The 17,224-nt window shown below is 39.0% G+C and overlaps 1 protein-coding gene across 1 annotated transcript; it reads right to left on the reverse strand.

The window, feature by feature from the left end:
• Nucleotides 1–219: 219 nt before the first annotated feature.
• On the reverse strand, nucleotides 220–6,907 carry LOC108666685 (CCAAT/enhancer-binding protein epsilon). The gene is made up of 2 exons (XM_018153605.2): nucleotides 6,005–6,907; nucleotides 220–3,472 (listed from the first exon to the last, which is right to left on the reverse strand). The coding sequence occupies exons 1-2, from the start codon at nucleotides 6,737–6,739 to the stop codon at nucleotides 3,302–3,304; spliced, it is 906 nt and encodes a 301-aa protein (XP_018009094.1). The 5' UTR covers nucleotides 6,740–6,907; the 3' UTR covers nucleotides 220–3,301.
• Nucleotides 6,908–17,224: the final 10,317 nt, after the last annotated feature.

Below are 17,224 nucleotides of genomic sequence, written 5' to 3' on the forward strand. Positions count from 1 at the left end.
GTGGCACTAACCCACGAAAACTCAACGTCTAGCTGTCTGTTCTTGATAAAGAAATAGTTCATAGTACTTTTAAATTTAGGTTTACTGACTTTTCATCAACCAACTTGGAACACACCACGGAATGGGTGTACAACTTTAAAATAGTTACGTGGTTCTTCGTACGACGATTTAGGGTCATTGTAGCAGCTCGTTGATAAGGTTGAATGCAAACAAGTGTAGATCATAACATATTTATGCCTACTCTTGGTAAACATCAGTACAAAAATTACTTTGATTTTATAACAGACGATAATAATAAAATGGAATCTTGCTAAGGCCATTGTAACATTGGGACATAACACATTTGTACAGAACAACAGCTTTGGCGCACAATCTGGAGGTGTTATCGTTGCGCTCATGTAGTAGGAATATATTTCTGATGACATCTCTTTGACGCATCCTTCTGTACGTATCTTAGAAGTGACCTCCAGGCCAAACTACAATATAATTAAATATGCATTAGATCTTAGTTATTCCATTGGTTATTTCATAATAAAATTTTACGTCCATTCGAGTTTCTCTTGTGAGAGAAAGAGAATGAGAAGGTGGTAAGATCGTAAAGCTTAAGTGCAATGCGGCATTTTAAAGTAGAAATAATAATACATTTGTTCTTCAGTGATCATCTCTGGAACTTTTTCAATAAATTTTATTAAAAAAGTCTCAGAGATAATATTATCTTCATTTACCGCCTTTTAATCGTAGTTTGAACGTAGCATGCAACAAACGCATCCGAAATTGGGCGCTTTAATACAATGATTTTGCTAACCCGTCTGCGAGTCAGTACAAATAAGCACGAATTACAGTTACCCTAGAGTAATTAACTAGGTTAGTTATTAATTAATTAAGAAATTAATTAATTAATAATTAACCTAGCAAATCTATAATAAAGTGCAATGAGATTAACAACTAAAACGGCACCTGTACACATTATTATTGTAGGCGCCAGCCGTCCTGGCTATGTTCACATTTGTTATCATCGGAAGACATCAAAATTACATTCAGGATTCGAAGAATGAGGCAAAAATTTTTAGATATGTTGTTGTTAAAATTTAATTCAACATTCTTCAAGCAGGAAAATAAGAAAATGTTCCAATAAAAGCCTATCAGGTACGGGGCACCACATTTAATGATTCCGTCTATGATTCTAACCGTGAATGCTGTTCCAAATATCGACCAACGTAATAATATTCTAGCAAAATATCTCTACTTAAAAAAAGTTCAATATTTAATTAAAAAGAAGAGCTACCGAGGCATTATGTACAAAGTCAGGAGGTATATAAATAGCGTTCTACGTCACTTCGTTTGGTAGAGCACTTCTGAAAGAACTATGAAGACTGTGCACATGTTCTTATGACCGAAGTTCAAGATGAAAAGTCACAAATAAAACAAATAATAGTGAAATAATATACATAAAATCATCACTTTCAATTTGTCAAACACGATCCCAAGCTGCTCTCAGAAGCTGCAAGTCACAATTAAAACCCTTCATCCGCAAATAAGGCAAAAGAGTTATTAAAAATTCAAATAAATGTGGAACTTTAACTTTTATAATTCAGAAGCATTGAATTATGTGTAAATTCTTAACGCATCGTAAAATAGAACAAAATAGTTTTCTGAGCACAATGTACACACAACCATAATTACATCTACAACAAAAGAAGCCTGCACAGCCCTCAGAACAAAATTTAACAGGCATCACGAGGCCTACTTCGCCTAGAACGCGAGCCTTCATAAAAGACGTTCTTAATCTATAATGAAGGCTGGAATTATTCCTCGTGATTACTTTATGCGCTTGGCATGGAGCTGCTTTAAGCGTTATTTTTCACGCGGCCATAAGCAATAAGGCGACAATACTTGTGTTTAGCAGCCAGTCATTGGAAACTAGAGGTCGCTGCGCTATACCAAGTAGGGAAGCTACTTTTCAACACGAGATCCTTAATAAATAAAATAAAACATAAAGTACAGAAGTGGATACAATAACATTTTATTAAAATCAGTAAACTTGCTTAATTTAACAGGTAATTTTTCGCTAAGACATAGTCTTCGATTTGGATGTTATGGAAAAATTACGAGAATAATTTAGCAGCGTTAAAGTAATGGATTTAATTATCTAGACAATGACGCCCCGATTTACCAAGCCCCGAGATTTTGGAAATGATATAAAGCAGCTAAAGGGGAGAGAAGCCTCGAAATACAAATATATTCTACGGTAACCAAAGCATATAATGAGTAGAGTAAACCAGTGATTTGCTTGACTTTGCACAAGAAGTCATAAGTTGTACGAGGATACCTCTTTATGTAAACAACTCAAGCGAGGAATTTAAAGATCCAAATTCTACAAAACTAAATGATTTGAAATAAATAAATGGACGTTGATTCCTTGAAACTCTTATCAGACCTGAAACTATGACTGGAGCGACGGCTGACATCGAGGTCTTACTTGCGGCGAATGATTGACTCGCACTAACGATGAGACCTTCGATTAAAATAATATCAGTACAATTAAATGAGTGATGTAGGAAAATAACGAACATGAGCGAATTTAAAGAAGAGTATTCCTGCTAGGAAGTTTTATTTTCCGTATTATTTATTACAAGGAGAAATGGAATGAAAAGAAAGGGTCAAAGCTGATAAATGAATGATCACTTTCAATGAGATCATTTATAGACCATTACAACATAGAGCAAGCGAGATGAAAGATTCACGGTAAATTAAGTAAAATTGTTACTATTTGGTTCCAGTGATCACGTTCAAGATGTATCTGGTGCCACGAATACAAACTCTTAAAGAATAAAATCGTATTTGAGTGAAATGTGAGGTCAAGGGGCGATTGAACTAACAAACATTAAAATTTAAAGGGGTGCGAAGTGGGCTTAGGAATGTGCCAAGCAACGCCACTATTGTGGAGACCAGCCCCAGGATTGTAAGGAGAATGAGCTGAATTTGAATGATTATAGCCAATAAAAGGCAGATCTGAACTGCAGCTCAAATTAGGATCATACTGATTAGCTCCGACATTTGCCAAACTTGGTCCCGGCTCTACCCATCCGCCAGCGGAATATGGGAGGCGCTCTTCAGGACTTAGGACTTCAGGGTTGTTCATATCGGATGACGAGTCGTACATGTCATCCATTTCAGAATGAGCTTGAGGAGGTGCGTTATAATTATCAAGGAGAGGATTATTTTCATGAGAAGGTGATGGAGTGAGCGATTGTATCATCCCACCCGCCTTATCCATCACGTGAGGCGGGGGGGAAGAGTTTCACATGGTAAGTAAGTTCTGGTGTTCCTGTTGGAAGGAGTCCATTTGTTTGCGTACTTCTCTGTGCACGTGTTCAGGCAGATATTGTGAGAAGACTGAGTGAAGAACTGTCACCTCCTTTGACAGCAGCTCACACTTCCGATGTAACTTCTCGTTCTCTCGACTCAGTGCCTGGGTAATGAAAAGAAATTTATTTTCAGTAAGACGTTCAAAGCAACACAAGGAGGCATCAACACAAATAAAATCCGGCAATGTTCGTAGTTAATCAACAATGAGTAAACAACGCACAAAATATCAATCAAAGTAATTACTTGTAACTTTTTGGAATGGAAAATTATTGATCAAAACGGTGGAAGACTTAGTGAGACATATATTTTTCGTGAGTCGTAAATCTAGTTTGCCACTACGAACAGAGTAAAATGCAATAAAAATTTTGTCAGAAATTATACATTGCAGCGTCATTGGATTACACATGATAAATGATCAAACCAAACTCAACTTCACGGCAGGTGAGGTAGAATAACAGTTTGCAGTATTGCAGCAAGTAACAACTATTATTATTAAGTACTATTCATAAGTTTGAAATTATGGGCTACCTCCTCAATGAATGAGGGAAATAAATGATGTTTTCGTGAATGGAGCTGTCAACTGCGATCAGATATCTTAAGCATTAGAGATGTTATCACGTAAATTACATAAGATATGACCTGATCTTATCAGCGACATAAAGTTTTTATCGGCGTCGTGAAATCAAATAGATTGAATGGAGAATAACTTCGCCTAATAACTGCCTATGGTATATTGGCTACGGAACAGAAGACGAACCATAAACTACGGAACAGAATGGAGGAAAGCTCTCACGGAATTGAAATAAAACGTAAAAATTAGAAGAGAGCGCAAAAAAGATGGCAATCTTTGTAGTGGCGACGCCGAACGTGAATGCTTCAGGTGGCCGTTGCAACATTGCATCTGGGAGGTGAACGAACTCCTAACGATCGCGCGGACGTTAGGTCACTGAACTCGAAGCATGAAGCTCGACGTCGGCCACGTCGGCCATTCTAATAACATCATTGCAGAAAACTGACCGATGACGTGGCATTTAAAACAGGTCTATAGAATAGAGTTCAAGCAGAAAAACGAGCACGAACACCGCGCTTCCTGGTTAATAACACGTACAATGTGGCTGGGAAAAAGTGGCTAGATCAGTGGAAAATGTTATCATCAGCTCACCAGTTATGGAGTGTGATCAGAAAATTGCTTTGTGACAGGAGGATGCATAACAAATTTCCTTTAACGCTTATTTCGCAGTCGCGGTTCGTTTCAAATGACCATACAGGAAAAATTCAATGAAAATGAAGAGGGTTCAATCGCAATCAAATAACGTACAAACTCTCGTTAGAATAATGTGGTATAGTAAAACAGAATAAAGCAGATACCCAAAAATATAGGACGATTTTTAGAACGTTTTCAGGTACTTTCTTTAATTCTTTAAGTGACATGACAAGGAAAAGGCTTGAATAAATCAATGGATAGAACAACATTTCCCATTCCCACTCAATGAGCTCATTATTTTAATTTTGAATCGGAAGATACGCACCACTTGTAACCAAGTCAGAGACATTAAGATTTGAATATTATTACAATTCAAATCATGAGACAATCTTCCCATTGAATACGCGAGTGCCGCATAGCTCATCAAGAGGATAGTAGCGGTCCATTACAGCAGCGGATGGTTGGTTACACTGCGGCGCTCGTGAGCGGAAAGTGTGTACTTCCGTCAGCTAACAAAGTGGAACACTTTCACGTGACCACTCTTCCCGTCGTGCCAGCACCACTCTCACTCTCCGTGTCGCAAGCTGCACAGTCATGGCGGCACCACCGTCTATACACTGCACACCCAAAACGTGCTACTCGAGATCCAAAAAGATTTTGACTCACGTACGCTCTCCCGTGACCGAAACTATTGAAACATTGTTCACGTTGACTTCACTAAAAAACTAATCAGATTGGATAATATGCAGAAAAAACAAGGCACTGACGTGCCTGAACTAGAGTTCCTTTGCTTCGAAAGAACTTGAGATCGTATGAACTTAACAAATTTAAAGATCACCCTCCCCCTCCCGATAATCAGAAGTGGACTTGGCTTTGTCGAGGGAGAGAAAGCAGAATATTAATAACAATGACGTCAAACAAAGTTGCCCCCCAAAAAGAATTGAAATTTGATCCATACAGTTTTGCGATACGAAGAAAATCAAACGAGATAGACAAAAAATATTCGAGCAGCCCGTCATGACGTGAGAGGCCTGTCAACCGATCGTCGGAGTGACATGAAGCGGCAGCGAGGAGCCACAAAAGTCTTATGTTGCATGCAATTCAATGGACACCTCCCATGCGGACAACACTGACAACCGGTGTTTGGAAAAATTTTTGAGTGTTAATAGATTAAATAATCGTCGGAGTCCTTTATTTAAGGCTTGAATTATGACCATGATCGCCATACTGCACATGATTGTAAAAGTTCTACTAAATGATGAAATCACAGGCTAGGGTTTAAAAAGAGTTTGCGCACCTTAACTATAATAATAATATGAGATAACAGGAATTAATAATCAGTACTGAGATTAGTATAGTGGAGAATAATATTAAGATAAAAATAAATAAATATTAAGATGAAAAAACTACAAAATAAACGAACGGGCTCACCTTTACTCTCTCCTCCGTGTCCCGTGATCGTGCTTTAGCTTTCTCTCTGCTCTTCCTGACAGCGATATTATTGCGCTCCCTTCTTCTCCGGTACTCTTCTGTGCCAGGCGCGACGTTCTTCTTTAGGTTCTTGGACAAGCTTAGACAACCAGGGGACTTGAGAGGAGACTTAAGGAGATCAGGGCCTGGCAACGTGACGGGCGTCATGGGCGCGTAAGGAACTAGTCCCCCACCGTAGCCGTTATTGTTGGCATAGGCGACACGAGCGCAGGCAGCGTAGTCCTGCGCCGTCTGGTCACGAGGCTCTTCCTTAATATTTCTTTGGTCTTGGTGATAGTGGCGCTCGTACTGATTGGGGTTGTGGATGGGTTGAGGCAAGTATGTATTATTGTACATATTTGGGTGCATGTTGACGTTGCCGTTAATTGGGTTCGCCGACAATCCTCTGGGTGCCATCTGATTTAATCCATTGTTGTTCAACTGCTGGCCTACAGGTGATGCACCTTTATCAACATTTAGACTTTGTAAATCACTGATCAGGCCTTCGTTAAAATGAGCATCACTGAAATTGGTATCATCGATGAGGTTATTGAGATTTAAAGAGATCTCGGATGTGTTAAATTCGCTCAAATCTCCGTACTCGTCCGAAAACAGTGACAACGATCCCTTTATTTTCAGGCCTGCCGCTGTCATTTTCTTATACTCAGCTGAGTCGTATAGATGAGGAGCTTCCATTGCATTGCAGGGCGATGCCCCGGCTCCGTAACGCACGTCCTCCAGGATGTCGGTGAATAGAACAGCGAGATCACTCGGAAGATCAAAATAGTCTCCCCTCACTGGCACTCACAGCCAAGTCAGAATATCACTCCCTATGCTAGCTGCTACAACCCACTCACTTGACGCTAACGCCGCAACTGAACTCGTGACGCAACCTCTCTCTCATCTTATAGTTCTGCGGCGTCGAGGGAGGGGCGGGGTTGGTGTTAGACGAGCAATTAAACTCTCCCTTCACGAGCTACCTAGCGAGCGCGCTCAGTTCACATACATAGACGAAGACGAGTATATTAGGTTTGTTGTGAGATGAAATTATTTCATTTAGTCTGCATCAAAGTCCTCAAGTTGGCTTAATAATAATCTCGATTCTAATATACGTGGTCCAATATAAGTAAGAAATTTATTACACTAAATGAGCAAAGATTATACCGTTATAATTTTTAAATGTCTAACTATGCATTTTCGAATATTTGTTAAAATTTAAATTCTTAATCTTCACCACAATGTTTAACATAAAAAATAAGTGCACAATATAAATTAGATCCATTACGATAGCTTGACTAATTAACTTGAGGTTACTTTAATACGGCGTATTCAACTTAAATATAAGTTCAAAGATAATTTTGAGCGCAGAAGCGAGTGAACCAGCATCTGGAAATATCAAGAAGCTTGTGCTTTACACCTGAAAAATGTATTTAAATGCTAGCTGGCACCTGAAGCGATGACGCGGTTGTGACGTCAGCAGTCGGACGTCACACGCACCAACAAGTTTGCCGCCAGCATGCCAAGCATCGGTCAAATGCAACCTTGCGGTCGGTATCTTCCACTAATATTATTTGGAATGAATTCCATGAAATATTGAGTTTGTTGCCGAGTGGTCTAGGAAATGCTCCTAAAAACAATTTAGAAAAGAAAACTAAATTTAAAATTATTTGGATAATTTTGAACGAAAATAAAGAGCATTGTCCAGTGCAAGTTCCAATAGCTGGATCAATTAAACGAAGTTAGTTATGCGAGAACCACCCCCTCTTCTTGAGTTCTTATGGATTGTTTTCAGTGCTTCTGACTTTTATCTTAGATTGAACTATCTAAATGAAGCCCTTACCTTAACTATCGATAGGTTAGCCTGATTAAAACCGTAGATAATTTATGGAATTTTAAACATTCCAACAGAGATCAGGTACAGAATGTACTGAGATCAGGTACAGTATGTACTGAGATCAGGTACAGAATGTACTGAGATCAGGTACAGAATGTACTGAGATCAGGTACAGAGCTGTCTCTTATACACATCTAGATGTGTATAAGAGACAGCTCCTAACGATCGCGCGGACNGAGATCATGTACAGAATGTACTGAGATCAGGTACAGTATGTACTGAGATCAGATACAGTATGTACTGAGATCAGGTACAGCATGTAGTGAGATCATGTACAGAATGTACTGATCAAGAATCTGGTCATCCCGAATCCAGAAAATATTTGAACCAAAAGCACAATAATCTAAAAAACGCCCGATCGATCCCTCATCCAGCACAGAACTATCGCTCGTCTTTAAATTTTAAGGAAACTTGGAACTTTTTATTTTTGAATAAATTTCGCATTAACCAAAGTAGATATCATATTTTTCATTCTAAATCTAACTCTCCTCTCTTAATTTATTGATGTAACCGAATTCCAGCATTGATAATAAAATTCTCAGCAATTAATAATCGGACACGATATATAATCATATTGGAAACATGCCTAATTTTTTCTCAGTGGCTATATATTTGTGTGGCTAGGTTTCTAACACACAGGTGGACAAATATATAGAAGACTTGAGTTATTAATTCTAATTGAGAACTAATATAAATCAGTGAAGACGTTCAGAGAATACATGAGTAGAGCAATCATACGTGCTATATTATAAAGCTTAACTGTAAACAAAACTTCCAAAAAACTATAGTATTGCATGCGGTGTCCTTGCTAGCAACCAATTTGGATGATACGAACTTTTTTCGACAGGTACAAGTAACTTTCGGTAAGTCAAGGCGTGTAGCTTCTGGCCTAAACTCTTCTGTGCAAATAATCACGGCAGTTTTGACTAAGAACTTAGAACTTTCATTTATTTCTACAGTTATTGAGCTGAAAAAAAATTATTAAAAACTGAACTGATTCATATTAATATATAGACTTCCATGAAGCTTCCAAATAAGATTCAGACCCGCACATTCCAATAACACTTTTCAAAGTATTTAATTTTTTCTGTATTTCCATATTTAATGTAAAATGTAATCTCTCCGAATTTAATGTAATCTCTCTTTTTAAAGGCTTGCATTTTAAAGAAGTCTGTGACGCAAGCGCGCACAGGGGTCGTTCTATCAAAACGCGCATAGTAGCGGCATAAGTAAACGTATAGCTGCCGATTTCTCATTTATAATTGGTTGGTTTAACTTGAATAGCAGTCAGTTATTAGGTGGCCGAGTAACGAACTCGTAACTATTTTTGATAGTAGCTGTGCAGTTTGGAGCACCTTGAAGCAGTGGCTTTTATTTATTTATTAGTGTAGCACCTTGAAGCAGTACGTGGCTGTGAATGATCTATTATGAAGTTTCTTGATTCCCACTAATTCGTCTCTTGGTCGGGACGAGTTAAAACCTTTTTAATGAATAGATTCTTAGCGCCTGAAATGTAATTTATATAACAGTTGTGCTCTAATGCCATAAAGAAACACCACTCGGGTACCTCTGACGACTCAACTGAAATAAGTCTGGCAGAGTGCTTAGGGTCATTGTCTTGTTGAAATATCCAACCCCGATGAAGGTTCATTTTTTTCCGGCTGACTTCACGAGACATCTCTCATGAATGCCCCGATTCATTTCGGAGTTCATCCTTCGTTCTGTGATTTCCAATTCTTCAGGGCCAGTAGAGGAGAAACAACCCCAAAGCATTACGCTGCTGCCTTTAAACTTCACTGTTGGGACAGTATTTTCGGGTGAAACGCAGAGTTCTTGTGTCTCCAAATACGACTGACACAGTTCTGTCCAAACAACTAAATTTTAGTCTCATCTGACCATAATATTTTATTCCAAAAGCTTGGAAGTTTACTCACGTGTTCTTTGGCAAACTTCTGGCGGTTCTTACGTGAATTTCCTTCAAGAGAGGGGTTTTTCTTGGTGACCAAGAACGGAATCCTCTCTCTCGAAGAACTGTCTTAATTGTATTCATGCGAACATTTTTCCCACTTGATTGTAACTCTTTTTGCAGTTCAGAGCGAGTCAGTTTGAGAATTATTCTGTACTTTTCAAACTAAACTCCTAGCTGTACAGTCAGAAATTTTTGTATAGGACGCCCTGAACTAGGCAGGCTAGTCGAAAGACGGAATGATTTTCACCTCCGAAAAGTATCACAACTATCGAAGTTTGGATATTTAGCACAGATGATATTTTTCTATATCCCAAACCATCTCTGTGTAGCTGACTATATGGTATGCTCCCTTGAGATACCTCAAGATGAATAATTGTAGCTGAATAATATATTTTCTGGTTGATTCAGACAATTCTGCAGTTTTAGTTATTGTTGAAGAGCGTAAAATTTAGGCTACCTTCTGTAATGACGATGCCAAGTAATGAATGACTGCAGTAAGAAATTAACGTTCTTTAACATTCTGGAATATTGCAACGTTTTCTATTTCTAGAATATTCCCTCGAACATAATGATGAGAAATTATTGGCGAAATTATTTTCTTACGATGTATTGGATACTTTTTGAACCTTGACTTTCACAAAATTGCAATTGTCAAGTCAACATATAATGATATTGTTGTTTTGACATGATATTTGTATTTCCCATGTAAATTTACATTAGAATAGTGTTTGTTTATGTCATTTTATTGAGTACGCTTTAACTAAATAAAGTTTTTCCTTTCCTTACTTTTGCACCAACTGTAAGGCCGCTTCGCACGCCCGATGCTTCGTGGGCAAACGACGCATGTGCCTAAGTTTGTGCCCCTTAGTTATGGACGAGGTAAGTTGTGGCCACATAACAGAAAGTAATCGAAATATTACTTCGCAATTTAAAACTTGCGATACTTTTTGTTGATGTTTGAATGCCATAATTTTGTCGGACATGTAATGTAATTACCTGCCCCAATACAAGCACAGATGCCAACCGAGTTGGCTTCAATCAAAAACCTTGACGACATTCAAGTTAAGAAACGCAGACTCGATGAACCGAATAAATGGCAATTCAATATATTTTAAATAAATGCCATGAATATCGAAAGGTTGGCGTGAGTTATCAGATCCTCGCAGAAGTTTAATCCAGACCGAATTGCTGTGGACGAATATCACGTCTGTAATAATACGAAAAAATTATACGAAATTCTCGTATCTCGTGACAATACGAAAAGAAATTCATAACGCCTTAAATTGTCCTACGCGTTGAGCAGCTGCCGCTGATACTGCATCCTCTTGGGGACGGCAATGCTTCTGAAACTGGAGTAAATTATCGCTTGGGGGTAGCTTATTACTTCAGAGACTTACACCTGGACGCTGGAGTAATTTATTACCCAAGAGAATTACTCCTGCGCTAATTTATCCATTTTTTAGATATTAGTGAGGTATGCGAGTGTTTTCTATCCATATAAAGTACTTATTTTTAACGGGCTATCGTGTTCATGGTGGCATGTTAAACAGAGTAACAATGTGAAAAAGTCTTGAGAACTTCTGCATTGTGACTGGCAGCCTTCAATAAAAGTAGGCGGGAAATTCAAGCCGCTGCTGAGCACGTGCACGCCGGAGACGCGTAGCGACCTTGGGACCAACGCATCCACCTTCCAACTGTCGTATCCTTCCGCCCGATCAACTTTTCATCTTCCAACAAGCAGCAGGAAATTCTTGCGTATCCTACCGACATTCTGAGTAAGATCACGCAGCGTCCAAGGGTCACTTTTGATGACGCGTTACAACTTATTTTGACGCTCCTCTGCGTCACTGCAAAGCACCTTCAGCATTGAGATTAACAAACTTAGCCATCGTTATCGGCGTATTAAAAAGTGCACTCCATACAGTACGTCTCCAAGCCAAACTTAGCCATCGTTATCGGCGTATTAAAAGGTGCACTCCATACAGTACGTCTCCAAGCCAAACTTAGCAGTCGTTTTCGGTGTATTAAAAAGTCACATATCATATACAATACGTCTTCAAACCGAACTTAGCTTTCGATATCGGTATATAGAAGAGAACACTTCATACAATACGTCTTCAAACCGAACTTAGCTTTCGTTATCGATATATAGAAGAGAACACTTCATACAATACGTCTTCAAACCGAACTTAGCTTTCGTTATCGGTATATAGAAGAGAACACTTCATAAAATACCTCTTCAAGCCGAATTTAGTTATCGTTATGGTGTATTAGAGGGAACACTTCATACAATACGACTTCAAACCGAATTTAGTTATCGTTATCGGTGTATTAGAGAGAACACTTCTTACAATATATCTTCGAACCAAATTTAGCCGTCTTTATTAAGGTATCAAAGAGGCCACTCCATAAGTTTTCAACAAAATTTTATAATCATTATTGCTGATTAAAAGAGTATACTCCATATAACACTGTAAGAGAATATATACCTATGCCTTAATTTAATACACTTATTCTTCATGTATCGCAGCTTATTTCCGTGAGAATTTCATTAATATAAATTGTTCACGGCCTCTCACAGTCAACAGAAGAGACCAATAATACCCTGCTTTAATTATGATTCTATTCTGCTTGTTATTCCTTATATCTTAATTGTTGTACCTTGAACGTTCAATTAAATAGATTATACTTTGCTTATGCTCCACTAACCACGTATATTTATTGAGCGTGCTTCTTTATACTGGTCAGCCCTATACGGCTGCACCCTCATGCACTTCAGTTGGTTCTCATCTTAGAGCGAATCCGATTTTTTCGTTATTTATGTTTGGATTTGTATTTTTTTATCATTGCGAGTTGATTATACGGGTACAGCAAATTAACTACACTTAATTAAATAATATGAGTCGATTCATCGGTATTTATCCTGCACAACACCTCAGAAGGCGGCGCATCAGCGTGACCAGGGACTAGGAAGTCCCGAACTAATCATAAGGTGAGTTAATTGAATAGAGCCTTCCTCCTTGGCAAGTAAGTCTTCACTACCGCAATGTATGCATGGGTAGTCCAACGTTTTCATATATTTCTATGATATTGTTATGCGTAGACGAGCGTACATTTCGATTCACATAAAATAGAATAGAAGTGTCGGCACTGAATAAATAGGCCCATGGCCTGTTGCCGATTCTTGTACTTTTCGTGACTTGATTCCACAAGAGATCCGGCCTTTAATTTGAACCCGATCTTTCCGTAACTGACGATTGTTTGAGATAGCTGCTGGACTTATTGCCTAGGCTTTTTAAGACTGAACATATGCTCCTGCATAGCTTCTTCTAGTCTGTTCTTGAAGGCGTTCATACTCGGAGCGACAACGATGCTATCAGGGATGCCGTTCAACATGTCGGTGACTCGAAGCGAGAAGAAATGATGTCGCATGGATGTGTTACAACGCAGTTTTTTTAGTTTTTAGCCGTGGCCCCTGGTGTTGGTTCTTATTTCAAGTTCTAATAATCCTTCTGGGACCTTGTATAAACCGTTGGTATACTTGTATAATTCAATAAGGTCGCCACGCAGACGTCGATAACAGAGGCTTGGAAGCTTCATAATCTTTAACCCTTTTCATAAGGCTTGCCTTTCAACCCCGGAATTATCCTTAATTGTTGCACGTCTTTGAACACTCTCGACTGAGTTTTCGCCCTTTTCAAGTTTTGGTGACCACACGGCGTTTCCAAACTCTAGGTTCGGACTCACGACAGCGACAAACCACAGTTTTATCGCTTCAGCATCTATGTACTCGTAAGAGCGTCTGATCAGTCCAAGTCGTTCACTGGCTTTATTAACTTGAGCTTCTATATATGCTTACAAAATTTCTACTCATTGTCGACATGTTCAAAGTTTGTTCCGATGTTTCTTGTTTTCGAGCAATGGTGAATTGAAGATATTAATTAAGAACTTCTACTGGCATCGAATCGCAAGACATCGTGGACCATTTTTAATCAGGACTTTCATCAAATGCGAGAAGCTACTTTAAACGCGGGACGACTGTTGCAACCATGTTGTTCATATTAATATGTTATGGACAATCAAGTTATGCTATTTTTGTCCAAATACGCGCTTTGTGAAATGTAATGTTTATGTATTTTCAGGAACAAGATTGCAGCTTTTTTATTTGACTTTTTTGTGTTTGGGTAAATGTTTTCCTGACTAGACCTCATGAAGCATTTTCTTAAGCATCGATTTTTTGCTTCCCAAAAACGCCCAATATGCTCAACGATGCGGAAAGTTTGCACTCGAGCTGCAGGGTATGGTCAGCTTCTCTGGTAAGAGCTTCTTTTCGTTACTATAGCGGCACCCAATAGGAACTTCTTCTGTTCTCTTATGAGAATTTGCGATTAATATTTAATGCTAAAAACAAAAGTAATAACGCGTTACGGTCAATTGCAGGACTGCAGAAGGACCTGCGGGATGAGGTGAGATGACAATGGTATAATAACACACACAGAAGTTCAATTGCCGAACATGCGTTCGATCTAGTAACTGTTTGAAAATGGCTATTATGTACAGCAAATATAATAAATAAATAAAAATGACAGTAAAACGTATAAACTATTTCAAAATATGGTTTCGCCAATTTTTTGTTGTCCTATTGTAAAAATTCGATAGTTTTCATGGTACCGGAACGTTCATACCGGCGCTGAAGCAGACTTTCCATGTTAGAGCTGGGTCTGCAAACCTTGTCATGTTAATCAGCAAACTCAAACACACTCATGGTGGTGGTAAGTTCAACATCGAACGTAAATTCTAGCTTAAGGGATGCCATTGGCTATCTTAGTTCAGAGCTTGGATGGCAATTGGCTGGAAGATGTATGAGACTCTACTTATTTCACAGCATCTTACACTTAAATTATCACCAAGCCGTCTTTGATGCCGCACACGCAGCGTTATTCAGGTATATGTGACAATTAAATCTTAAATCTATACCTCTAAGAATAAGGCTTCGTGCTGAGATAAGCAGTGACTCACAGTACCACAGACGTCAAATGTAACACTTGGTATGCAGTGCATAGTCGCTCGCCGAGCCTGCATGGTCTCAGCAGTCTTGTAAATGTATAAATTACGATCTGTTTGAAACGATTTTCTCGTGTGGTGTTAATGAAAAGATGATATTTGAGACTTGTGTTGATCTTAAAACGTATTAATGATCAACTTTCATCGAGATATCGGTTATTAATTTTCACGAGGCGTGCTAGGGTGAAATTGAAGCGTTATCTCATCAGTGGCCACGTCACGCGGGGATGGGGCGTGCAGCGCATGGCATATCCAGACTGATTCTAGAGTCTGGCCACAAGTTCGATGCAGAAAGATCTGCTTAAATCTTGTTCACAAGGGTGTAAGTTTAGTTAAAATTTATAGATAAGATCCTAAAAATCAGAGAAACTGGACAATCCTCATCTTTGGGTTGCATGGCTCGTGGAATTGTATTCAAGTTGCGTGTCGCGGGTAGGACTTATGAAGAACCTGAGTTGGATAAAGAGCTGTGTCTGAACTACTACTCCGCTGTAGAAAACACGCACAAGGAAAGACGTTTCACAAACGAAAAACAGTATTGGTCATTTCATATACACACACGATTTTTACAGTATTTTCAACTTCTTTCCCTAACTTTTAACATTACAATTTTATATTTTACAGGCACAAATTAGTGGTACCATATTAATAAATTTAGATATAACATTTTCAAAAAAATATTTCAGCACTTTAGAGTTTGTCGTAAAAGTTGTCCTTGTATATATATTACATACCTCCTAATTCGGGCCCGTGTCAGGAAATGCCCGGTAGTCGCTGGTTAGTGACGAATTTCAGGAAGTCGCGGCATCATTCGTCATCATCCTTCTGGGATTATCGATGAACTGTGCCGGTGCCCGGGTAAGGTAATCTAAAGCGCGGATACGCCGGACGTAGTGCCAGAGCTGTTGTCGCTTCTCTTCCGGTAAACAAGCTCTACGCATCAGTGGTGAATATATTACACTAAACGCGAATACATATATACGAATATACTACAAGTGAATACAAGTTTGTACGTTTTCTTAATTTGTACATAAGTTAGAGATTTATATGTAAGCTGTTTATAAGATCACCCTGGGCATAAATTTATAATATCTAATCATTGGGAAAACTAAGACCTTTTTTACTGTTGTTCATGTGAGTCAGAGTGAATCGAATTTATTGTGGTTTTTCCAAAGCGGAAAAGGAAGAAACTGAGATTGCGTGTCTCCTTATTTGGTCGTAATTTTCTGTTCTCTAGGTGCGACGTTTTTTTTTTCATTATCATATCAGCTCTAACATGAATTTCATTCTTAACACATAATAATAGTGATAATAATAGCGGTTTCAGCGTTTATTAGGCCATAGGCCTGTCGCTGATTCTTAACATCGCAGAACATCCACAGCTTGTTGCGGTCTCAAACTTACAACTCACTGATTCAAATTTTGCTGTGCTTAACCGCCCGGCCTCCTTGCCGATTCTGACCAGAAACTGGCGCACAGAGCTGGGATCGGACCCGCGCCTCTCTGCGCCAATCTTGGTACTCTGAACCTTAACCACTGGGCCACCCTGCCCTTCAAATTTAGTTATAAAAATAATAATGCACAGGATGCAGTTGAAATAATTAAGCCGAAATTGAAATTCTTTGTCCTATACGTTACCTTTCATGATTATAAGCCCTTGTGCACGAGCCAGTAATGACTGCCACTAAGCCAGTAATTACTGCCACTAAGCCAGTAATGACTGCCATTAAGCCAGTAATGACTGCCACTAAGCCAGTAATGACTGCCATTAAGCCAGTAAGGACTGCCACTAAGCTAGTAAGCCTCCCACTACGCCAGTAATGACTGCCACTAAGCCAGTAATGACTGCCACTAAGCCAGTAATGACTGCCGCTAAGCCAGTACTGACTATCACTAAGCCAGTAATGACTGCCACTAAGTCAGTAAAGACTGCCACTAAGCCAGTAATGACTGCCACTTAGCCAGTAAGGACTGCCACTAAGCAAGTAATGACTGCCATTGGGCCAGTAAGGACTGCCACTAAGCTAGTAAGCCTCCCACTACGCCAGTAATTACTGCCACTAAGCCAGTCATGCCACTAAGCTAATAATGACTGCCACTAAGCCAAAAATGCCACTAAGCTAGTAATGACTGGCACTAAGCCAGTAAGGACTGCCACTAAGCCAGTAATGCCACTAAGCCAGTAACCCTCCCACTAAGCCAGTAAGGTTTACCTCCAAGCCAATAAGAATTGCCACTAAGCCAGTAATTGCCG

The sequence above is a fragment of the Hyalella azteca genome, unplaced genomic scaffold (genome assembly GCF_000764305.2).
Source record: "Hyalella azteca isolate HAZT.00-mixed unplaced genomic scaffold, Hazt_2.0.2 contig11738, whole genome shotgun sequence".
In the NCBI taxonomy this organism is placed as follows: Eukaryota; Metazoa; Arthropoda; class Malacostraca; order Amphipoda; family Hyalellidae; genus Hyalella; species Hyalella azteca.